Source organism: Alosa sapidissima, chromosome 11, assembly GCF_018492685.1.
Source record: "Alosa sapidissima isolate fAloSap1 chromosome 11, fAloSap1.pri, whole genome shotgun sequence".
NCBI lineage: Eukaryota > Metazoa > Chordata > Actinopteri > Clupeiformes > Clupeidae > Alosa > Alosa sapidissima.
Window position 1 is genome coordinate 2,181,780 of NC_055967.1, and position 11,831 is coordinate 2,193,610.

Consider the following 11,831-nt stretch of genomic DNA (forward strand, 5'->3'; position numbering starts at 1 on the left):
GTCAGGGCCCAACCAGTGCACTTGCTTCTCTTATGTCATCAGACAATACAAAACCACAATGGGGCGTGCATAGCTTCCATTGTGAATATTAAAACTTATAAACAAATGCCCAAAACCTTGTCAGGGCCCAGAGGGAAATGAAAAAAGATTCTGCCTGTACAGCTGGCGGCAAGCTTCTCTATTACATTTCTCCCGATGAGTGAATGACCGGAAGTCAACCTCACAAAGTCATATTGAACAGAAATGTAGTCAAAGAACGAAAAAAATAACGGTATTAACCGGTTACCATTATTTTAGATAAACGATTCTGTTCCGGAACATAAAAAAATGTAAAGTTTTGTTTTGTTTCTGTTCCTAGCAAAACATCAAAAGTTACTGGTTTTCGTTTTCGTTCCGTGAACCGGTTCAAAGCCTTGCAAGACAGGCATTTTTCATTCTTTAGCAGGTAACAAATTGTGGAGGCAGGCATCTCTTGCAGTCCAAAATCAATGGCTACAGACTAACTTTTCTTTCTCATCTGGTGTGGGCGTGGCCAAAAGAATACTGTCTCTATGGATGACAGCAAAGGTAGCCACGTTCATCTTCTCCCCATGGCTGCATTGTTCAACATAACAAAGCCCCCTTCACAATATAAAATCAGGACACCCATGCATGCACACCAAAAAATGAAACGTATCTGATGAACTGTCTAGGAGTGATATAGCCAACTTTTTATGTTGCCAGATGGTGGCGCTATGCCACATATTGTGGGCATGCAGATATGATCATTACCGCAATAATCAATAACGTAACCAGTTTGAGCCATGTCAAACAATGCTTGGTGATTTTTTTTATACATTTCCTGATTATGTGGCAAGATACTCATACCTCACTTCCTGTTGGGCATGGCTAATGCATTGTACATACGAAAGTTATTAATCTTGGGGAAATACACACACCTACCAAGTCTGGTGTAGCTCAAACTGTATGCCAACCAGGGGATCACTCACATAAGGGGGCGTTAGACAGGCCCTTGGTCACACCCAGGGTCAAACCTTTCTCCCTGAGTAATGACTGACACCGGATGTGCCAAATATCATTTGCACATGGGAGCCACCTAAAAAAAGGAGTGCGGCAGGAAACCACCAACTATAATAGACCGCAACAGTCCCGCCAACAACCGATTACGGAAGTAAGAATACAGTACAATACAATTTCTCCATCGACAATTGGAATATAATTGGAATAAAATCGTAACCGTCCATGGTAGACTTAAAACCAGCTATGACATGACTAAGCGATTGTACGCGCTCATATAGACGCCAAAAGTTAATAGTTAATTATTTTCGATTTAGCGGAAAAGTACTACACTAGCCATAATCCTAACGTGTAAAAGCCGGTAAAAGCAGAGCCATTGATTGCTAGAGATCGCCGTTGCCATGGAAATGTTTATGCCACTGTTTCTGCGCCTTTGAAACTCAACTACTTTCTGGAATCAAGATGGATACCGAGGCTGTCAGAACCGATGTGTGGCTGTCCAATAAAAACTGTTTTTCTCATCTTGAAAGTTAAATTTACTCACTGTAAACGGTAGGAAGTTACAGTAGTAATCTTCTTGTGCGGAATTAAAAATAGAAGCATGGTAAACTATCATTAGGCTGCAAATGTTTGAAATGTGTAAGTTTGAAAAGGCTGTTTGTTTTTTGCTCGAAATTATATGTTGCATGATTATGGGTCATATTGTAGCTGGTTAGCCTAAGGCATGGTCTAAAACTCCTTATATTATGGATATTTCCAGACGTTGATGGAAGAAATGAATGGGAAACTTACTTCCGGAAACTAAGTGCTCTCGGAGGAGGGGCTGGATTGTTGAGCTCTATAATCCAGTCCCTTCAGGAACTGGCGATGTTGCGATCGCAACAATTAACGCAAATTCAGCAAATCCTCGTGAATTCTGGGCGACCTTGCAAATTTGACCAATCATCATGGTTTCCCCGTGAAATTTCACCTACCACAACAGTCCCTCGCGCAGAATATTGAGTCAGATGCCACACTCACTTCTGCAAACACCAGAGACTGCCCTATTTTGTGCAGTTTTGATGACAATAAATAGAAGGCTAACGTTAATGATCTGCGCCTTACTTGCATCTCTCAACCTGGTGTTGCTAACCTACCTATGAAAGTAATTAAGGCCTACTTGGTTTACTGACATTTGAGTAGGCTATGCAACACATTGGCAAACCTGGAGATGTCCTTTTAGCTCGTGTCATGTTTGCTAGCTTGTAAGCTCAGTTTGTGTAGTGCTACTAAATTCATAGAAATGCATAACATCGCAAGACATTTACCTCTTTTATGATCCAAGAATGATTTCATTCGAGTTATTTTTTAACATTTATTTTAACTAATGACATAGAAAACATCCCGAATTGCATCCACATATGGTAATGCACTATGCAAAAAGTTATTTCCACTCATAGCCGAACACATTGAGATGCAAGCCTTCTAATCCACTCAGAATTGTAATTAGGCTACTCTCACGTCCTTAAAGTGGCAGGCAGTCAATTAGATTTACACACCACCAATGTAATGACATTAAAGAAAAGTGTAGTCGAATAGTTTAAATCAATATGAAATTACTAGATACTTAGTTGGCTATTAGTAAGCTAATTATGCAGGTCACAGAATATGAATTATTAAAAAGATATGAACTTAATATAAATTACAAAATATATGAATGTATTGAAACATATGACATTATGCCATCTCTTTAGGGGGCTGTCTATTTATTTGTCAAGTTTTCACCCTTTATTTACGTTATTATCGATAGTTTTGTGTTATTCGTGGTCCTTTTTTCTGGCTGATAATTAACGGTAATGTTAGTTTCTATTCGACTGGGCTGATGAGCTTGCCTTGACTAGCCGTCCCTCTTCCATCTGACGCTGCACATCCTCTGTCTGGACGGAAAGATTGCTCAGGGCAATGGGCCTACTCTGCGAGAGATCTGCAGCTGCCACGACCACCGAGCTGCAGCTGACCTGCGAGCTGCCATAACGTTAACGTATAGCCTCTGACGCTGGGTGCCTGCAGTCTGGAATAGATTGAGTGCTGACGTGGGGAGCTCTGATGGCGACGTCGGGAGCCATGAAGCAACAAACGGTCCTTGCTAAAGCCACCGAGCTGCTGATCCGCAGGAAGACTATCATGACTTCAGACTGTTGTTCTTCCTGTGCTCTGCTCTCCAGACTGCCAGTAAATTCTCTGAGTTGGTCAGTAAAAGAACTTTGTTGGTCTTGCATTGGCTGTGCGCAGTTTCACGCGGGTCATCATTGCCCTTGGACTTTTTCAGCCAGTTGGAAATTAGACTCATTTTAACATGATTATTATTTTATTTATTTATTTATTTTCAATTTGCTGTGTTGTGTGTCTTGTATGTCTTAGTGTCACGGGAACGCTGGCGACTACGCCGCTCCGTCAGCATCTTTTGTGTTTGTTATTTTTTAGATGTTTTTGTCATATGGTGTCAAGGGTAGGCTACGCTGGCGACTACGCCACTCCGTCTGGCATTTTTTGTCTTATTATCTATTGTTTTGTGTCAATGTCTTGTATGTGGAGCGCTTTGGGTTGCACTCTGTGCATGTTAAATGCGCTATACTAAATAAAACTGACTTGACTTGTCACTTTTTGGACAGTTCTATGAAAGGTTATACTGCTTTGTGAATTACCCCAAAGTATTTACACAAATAAAGTAGGCCTAAATTGATTTTCTGTAACCCGCAATTTACCTTTGCTTATCCTTTTTAATAAGCTTTAAGATGATCAATGAGATTTTGGTCTTACTAACCTTAATTGCCCTCAATTAAAAAATAGCTTAGAAAAAAAAATCGCAACTATTTTTGCCATTTTAACTTCCTCCCACAATTTCTTCGCAACAAACAGCTAAAAACACCGCAACTTCCATCGCAATTTTTTAGAAAAGTTGTCGTGAAATCAGGCATTTTTTAGATCGCAACAATCTCAAAAAATCGTTGTAAAATCCTGGAGGGACTGATAATCCTTATACATGGATTTCTATGCAACGTTACAAAAACATGCGTGCGCAACCAAGAGGCAGAAAGCACCATAGAACAGCATAGAGCAATGCAAAAGAGCAGAAAAATAAAATGAGTTTTTGTGCTGAAAACTGCACCAATTCGAAATCACGATGGTTAGAGAATGTTAAATATGTTCAATATCCCTAACGTAATGCATGTCTTCGCCAAAAATGACAAAATACGATGTTATATTAATAAAGCAAATGAATCGCAAACTTTGAAATATAGCTTACAGCAGCCGACTATTTAGGTTAAGTTTATAACGTTGTGGACGGCCACCAAGCGTCTTCTGCCCCACGGCTGCGCGCGCATCTAGTTTTGTTGGTAAACGGGAAACCCGTGTATAGAAACAACTAGACTGCATTTCCGGCGGGAACTGCGAAAGTGTGCTTGCCCTGGTCCGGTCAACAACGTGAGCAGACAGTGGCATGCGCTATGCTGAACCTGGCTTGATCCAGGCATTGTAACAGTGCCTTTCAGTGTTGGAGCAGTGGCAATACCTCAAAAGCTCTATTCAACTATTGCCTTGCGGGGTGAATGCGGTTCGTTGGATTTTACCTGTGGCCTGCCTTCGAATTTAGCTTCTATGACTAAAATCAAATCAATAAAATAAAACAACAGCAGTGATTGGCTGCAAAAATAAATAATGTCACGCGTCTTGCACCTGTCAAACTGGGCTATCAGGTAACCTAGAGAAAAATGTGAAATTATGAAATATGACTAAGGCATTAAAATGCTGCTTGTTTGTCAGGATACTTTTTCACTGATTTATTTTAAAAATATGAGCTATGAGTGTGAATGTTATATATTCCATCTCCTAATTCTGTTTTACTGGTTTATTTGACAAATAATCTATATGGATTTGCTCTATAAAGACCTTATGTCTGTTTGGGATTGTTTTGAGAGCCTATTGATGTATCTTAGAATAAAGGAATGTCCACAACATTAGTGATGGTTTTTTTGTGTGTGTGAATGTATTTTACTTAACTCATTGAATGTAGCTGGATACTCATGAACGCATGTCTCTAATAGCCACAATTGGAGTAATTTTAGCAACACCGTATTTTGTGTGGCCCATAACGACCCAGTGGATCATGAAAATGTGCCAAAATTCACATTCCTTGCTTGTTGTTGGTACATTAATCCCATTCAGATTGCCACTTATCTGAGATGTAAGAGTTCAGTATATGTTTAAGGTCTGGGGCAGGGATTTGACATTCTGTGACTTCTTCATTGAGGGCTTGCTTAGCAGCACTGTCCGCTTTCACATTTCCCCTCAGACCAACATGGCCTGGGACCCAGCAAAAAACTACACTCAAGTTCTGGTTCTTTAGACATTCTCGTTGATCAAGCTCAGCTTTGGTTGTACTTTTTGCATGACATTAAAGCCTACTGGAAAGATTTTTAATTGCAATTTAATTGAATGCAATTTACTTTTACGATTAAATAAAAATAATTTATCCCTCTCAGGCCATCCTTAAAAATATTTTCGTTTGCCGTAACCCGAATTTAGAACCGACCCAAATATTTATTTTTTTCCCCTTTTAGTCCGACCGACTTGCCGGTTGTAAACTTGCGTTAATACCGACCGATTGTTTTTTTTTTACTCTAAACAACCAATACAAATGCAATAAAATAATAATAATTTCTTTTAGTAGGCCCAAGTATTGTGAATATAAATTGCCTACATGCAAACGTGGCTCACTTAAAAAAAAAACCTGTGGCGTCATCTCTGCACCATTGGTTTTACGCATGTCACACTATGGCCTACGCTTCGTTTCACTTTCATTCACACAAACTGATAACGCTTTTACTTGGCACGAAGTTCTGGAAGAACTGTGGGCAGATCTTTTCTCATCCCTTCTCCCCCTAGTCTAGCGGTGACCGTGTCGGAGTATTGAAATTGGTTGTGGTCTATTCAGCATTTCTCAAAATATGGGTCCGCAACATGGAGACTGCTGGTCCGCGGAGTCGTGGAGTGAAATTAGGCCCGGTGCTTCATCTGATAATTTGCTGCGCAGTTGATCAAGAAACCGCGGATCGACGAAAAAAGAAAACAAACGTTTCTGCTATCGATGTCATTAAACATGGAGCCCTACAATTAAGTGGTGGTATGAGCATTCATTCAATGAGGGTCTGCGCGAGAGAAACTGAAACTAATCGATAACGTTGGTATCAAAGCTCCGCTTCAACCTGTTGGAAGGCTATTTATTATTTAACGAAACTTAATAGAACGACGTTGTTTTTTGGAACTTCCTTAGAAACAGAGCAGAGACTGTATACACTGTATAGCATTGAGTATTGTATAGTCAAATTTCAATATAACGTGGCCAAGAGCTATTGTAGCCTTCTTTCTGGGTACATGTAGATGAGCCATATGACCCAAAAGTCTGCCATGACCGGGCCTCAGGTCAAAGAAGTTTGAGAAAGGCTGGTCTATATAACCTGCATCAGAATGAGGTTTGCAATGGTGCGCCTGAAGGCACGGGTTGAAGACCCAGTCAGTTAAGTCACGATATGCACATTTGTGTAAATTCATTCCTACGTAATCACCATGACCAAAATTGAACTTTTTTTTTTACTTTGAATCTTGAAAAAAAAAAATATTGACCTACCTACCGACCCGACCTACCTACCGACCCACTGTCTGCAAGCAAGCACTTATTTAGGGCTTTGCACCTCCGGTGCTCGGGCTCTAAAAATGCCACTCCATGGGAGCTTGGTCGTTGCTTAGCGACTAAGAGGATTACAGAAAGGAAGCATTGGTGAGGGGTTAAACCTGTACTTTGCTAACGTTAGCTTTGTCGTTCAGCGTTCAGTAACTTTCTAACCAAAATGCCCATGAAATTCCCCTAATATATTTCTTAAACTTCATCCTAGTGAGGTTGCTTCACCGTGAAGCGCTTTGAGTGTCTTGAAAAAAAAAAATTCATATTTAAATGAAATGTGTTGTTGTTAAGGTTAAACAGACCTCATAACTGAACTTTCACTGGTAACGTTATTTTACACGGAATAATAGTGCTTTAAGTGGCGCACAATAACAAAATCATAGACAAACTATATCATAAATCCGTTAGTAAAATAACGTGTTCACGACGTTGTTGCTTCAGGTTATCATAAGTGATGACATTAACGTTAACTGAGATGAACACAGTAGGCTAAGTTTAACGTCGGCGATTGAAATGACCGCGCGGCACGTTAACGTTACATGTTATTACGTTTGCACACTAATTTAAATTAGATGTTGGACGCATAAAGTAACGTCATGCTGATCATTAAACTTCAGTAACGACAGGGTTTCTCTTGATAACCTAGAAGCTAGCCTACAACTCGTCGTCACATCAAAATAACAGTTAGATAAACCTACATCAACAGAATGCGAATTTGGACTCACCAGTATCAGATTATCAGACATATTTATTAGCAACGGATTAGGCTCGTCTTTATTCCTTTCTGCCTCGAGGCATGAAGAAACCTTTTACTGTCTATTGAAGAAACTAAGTGCCAGCACCGCAACTGTTGATGATTGGAGGAGGTATAGTGCAGTCCTCATAACCACACAAGAACACGGAAGCAACGTGGATTTTACGTGCCTACGTATGTGTGGAATACAATGTGATTGGTCGATAAATCGCAGACAAGCCAAGTGCAATTTATTCTGCGCTTTTCAATCGCCGAGGTAAATTGCCGCCTTCTGTCATTGCAATTTATAAACTGTAATCTATAGAGAAAATAGTCTACCACATTGACCAGCACTCATGCTAGTAACGTTTTCCGTTGTGTAAACGCATTTCACCTATTCTCATACAGAAATCAGCTTTGACCATAAAAAAGGTGGGGGGGAAATAACAACATTTTGTCCAGAGAACAAAATACCTTTTGCAAAGTGCCCTTTAAAGTCAGATTATGTTCCTTTTTGCCGCTTAATGCCTCTAAATCATGTCATGTTTGGTATTAAATAAATTATGGAACTATCATGTAGCCTAATACATAGCCTACAGGAATACAATCATTCAACAGTAATTCATTTTAATATGAATAGGCTATTATGGCAAGTGTGATGTACCCTAGTTCATCAACTTCCCGGGTTAGTTAGCATGTTAGCTATAATTTCCCTTAAAGCAACACCAAAGAGTTTTTTGTACCTTAAAATAATGTTTCCAAAATCGTTTCAGTGGTTCATCAACTCGTAACAGGGTGAACGGTACTTTCTGCATTCGCTTCGCGGCCCTCTATCGGCTATAACCGCACTATGTACGTTTGCCGAATCGGGTAGCGGATCTGTAGTTCGATGGAATGAGACATGAGAAACTACAAATTTGACTACGGCTGCCAAATTAGGAGACAAATGTTGTGATTTGTTGGCTGTTCATGCATTGTCTGGTTGTGACAGTGTGTCATATCCATATGGCAAAGGAAAAACCTCAGCAATCAATTTGATGCTCAAGAGGAATCTTGATATGAAGAATTTTACAGATGTAGAAGCTGATGAGCATGAGTGTATGAAGGCAGAAATGGATTTCCTTTCTTGCCTCTACTATGGAAAGACTGTTGAAAGCCTCAGTAACTTGAGATACATGCTATACATGCTATTCACCAAGAAAAGAGATCCTTCTAAAATAAAGTCTTCCTCCAACAAGAGAATGTGCAGCAGAACACATCAAGCTACGGCTGCAAGTCCTTCTGTGGAGAGCTGCTGACAAAAAAACACTTCCCATGTGTACTGATGATGTATCCCTGTTTGGCTGGAAAATAGAGGATGGAATTGCTGTGCCTCTTCATGGCAACACCGACATTGCACCCAAAACAGTTCTACAGCTTGTTGCTTGTGGATGCAAGGCAGTTCCAGCATGCTCCAGGGTCTCTTGCACCTGTCAGTCAGATGGACTACCATGCACCACCTACTGCCATTGCAAAGGTGGTGAACAGTGTGCAAATAAAAATTTGAAGATGGCTACACTTTCAGTGGAGGATACTGATGACAGCGAGGGAGAAATGTCTGATTGAATGAATGTTTTTTGGAGACATTTGATGTTTGTGATGTGTACAAGGCCAGCCTGACAACATGTTCTGTAGATAGTTGCTATCAGAATCTGTAAGAAAGTACTACTTTGTTCCTTGTAACTTTGTCTATTTGATTAATTGTTGAGGGTTGAGACAATTTGTTGCTCAGCCTACTATTTCAGCAGTGTGACCTTACCGGACTTTACAGATATTATGTTCTCTGGAGGGACTTGAAATCATTTTTAGCATTTTGTATTGACATTGTTGATATCTGTTTGAGAAGAGCTTCCATTTGATATCATACATTATGGGTTTATACAGTAATATGCATCTAGATGGTCAAAAAAGGGGACGTGGCTGATTATGTCTTTAATAAAATGCTCAAGGGTGCCCGTCAGATTCTGAGTCTACACCCCCTAAACTATCAATTTATGCAAAAAAAATTGCATTCGTACCTTATGTCACACCTATCCTGGGGTTCTACCTGACTAATGGGAAAAACATTTTCCCCAGTGAAAACATCATCATTCACGTCACTTCATGTGGGAATAAGAGGTGGGAAACTGGGGGAAGATTTTGCTACATGAGTTGCCCAGTTGGGGAATCGTTGTAGCAAAGATCGTAGGCTATATGGCGGAGCAAGATATTTCATCAGGAGCCACTTCTGGGAACCCCGGATCGCACGAGGGAGGGTCAAAATCCCCCTTTATGCAGTCCAGAGGTAGTTCCATTGCCGTAGCTCAGGTTCTAGAGTTAGGAATGTGAATTTTGGGCATGTTTTCATGACCCTCAAACCCATCTGACCATTTCAGGTACATTTTTGAGCATTCCAGTCTGGAATTATATCAGGTGTGCGCCTGTTATTTATTCTGCTGCTGTTGGCCCGTTGCTACGTACGCTCATCAATACATTAACACAGGGGCACAGGAGATATTTTCAAAGTGAGGGGGACCAAATTGTGAGAAAAAACCCATGTAGTGAAATCAGGCTTCCAGATATCGTACTGCCACTTCTGATCCACTGTCAACCATCATCATATTTTAAACTTCCCGAAATAACATTGATTGTTTTCAAGGCCAGATCTGCCCTCAGACCAGCTTCTTGCTATGTGGGAGCTATAGTGTCTATTTATTTGCAAATGTAGATATTTATTCTTATACATAGCCATAATCTACTGCCCTTCATTCTATTCTTACTGTTCTGTTTTTATTTTTATTCTTATATGTTAAGTGAGTGTTGTACTTTGAGAGCAAAGATTAACCGGAGTCAAATTCCTTGTTTGTTTACGCAAACCTGGCCAATAAATCTGATTTATACAGGTCATCATATGCTTATGATCCAAACACACATGATTAAATAGTTACGCCTACTTTAACAGTCTGTTATAAATTTGACGATCAAATTACCAAAACAACATGCACTCTCCACTATATTTGTTATTGATGTAATGTTAGAAAATGTGAGGAAACACTTGTAATGGACCATTACCAGAACACATTGTAAAGACCACATTTCAATTAACAGACAATTACAATTATATGCAACTTACTTTGCCCTTATAATCAACTATTACTATTTCAAAAATATCTAAATACATTGAATTGATTAAAATATATATACTGTGTATCTCTTTTTCTTCCCCCTTACCTCACTTGTGAGGTAAACCATTACCAGTCATCAGCCATAGGGTAGGCCTAGCCTAGACACAATTTACCCATATGGCAATGGCTATATTTTGGATATATTTAGGCTACATAATATAGGCTTAAATGTCACTCGGACAGACCGACAGAATTTCTTTTTAACTCCGACAGTCCTGCATCAACCTGCATTAACATTGAAGCTACATAGCCTAAACGAATGCTTTTCTAACATGTACTGTATGTTCGATTTTGAACTGTCTGCTTTGCTTATAAATAAAGTTGTAGCCTACTTTCCTTTGTTCAATGTTCTTGTTGAACGATGCTGGCAAGCGTCTGTTTCCCTGTCATCATATCATTGCTCTCGTCTCGTTGACTCTCTGGTTGTAATTTCACCCGAAGTTGCTGCACCTTCCAATGAACGTTCAATATCAATATGTTTGTTCTGACTGAGAATGACAGTCACATGCCAAAAGTTTGTAAGACAATGTGGGAGAAACATGGAATTAAAAAAAAAGAAGCGTTTTCATCTTTTAACATTTTTATGAAAAATGGCATGTCCAAAATTATTCATACCCTTTTTAAATAATCAATGGAAACATCTTTATTTGCCATGCAAGCTCTTGAAATGGTCTCTCCATGTCTCCACCATGATTGTAATTTTTCATAAAAATTTTAAAAAAGAAAAACGATTATTTTTTTGATTCCACGTTTCTACCACATTGTCTTACAACCTTTTGGCATGTGGCAGTGTCATTTTCAGTCAGAACAAACATATTGGTCGAGAGAAAATCAACATTACATCAAAATTTGCCAGGGGTATGAATAATTTTGTTCTTATATAATTCTGTTAATACACTACATATAACCAGAAAGTATTCAGACCCTTTCAAGTTTTCCACATTTTGTTATGTTTCAGGCTCATCTTAAAATGGATTCAGTTCATTTTTCTCTCTCATCAATCTACACTAGTCAGTATTACTAGGGATTTTTTTCTAACTGACTAAATCAAATAGTCATTAAATAGGCTGATCTCATCCTCTCCCTGTGTGTCCGTGACTCGTATGCCATTTATTATCCGGTATTTTTCCTTCTATGGTAGCTAGCCGCCTCAACT

General features: G+C 39.4%; 1 protein-coding gene across 2 annotated transcripts in view; it reads right to left on the reverse strand.

The window, feature by feature from the left end:
* The window catches only part of bbs4 (Bardet-Biedl syndrome 4), a 148,428-nt gene that overhangs the window by 125,566 nt on the left and 11,031 nt on the right, over nucleotides 1–11,831 (reverse strand). Inside the window, exon 1 of one of the 2 annotated variants that reach the window (XM_042108793.1) lies at nucleotides 7,465–7,644. The exons of the other annotated variant lie outside the window; for it this stretch is intronic. Coding sequence (XP_041964727.1) covers nucleotides 7,465–7,485 — 21 coding nt within the window. The 5' untranslated portion in view covers nucleotides 7,486–7,644. Of the gene's footprint in view, nucleotides 1–7,464; nucleotides 7,645–11,831 lie in introns of those variants that run through there. 2 annotated transcript variants of the gene reach the window in all.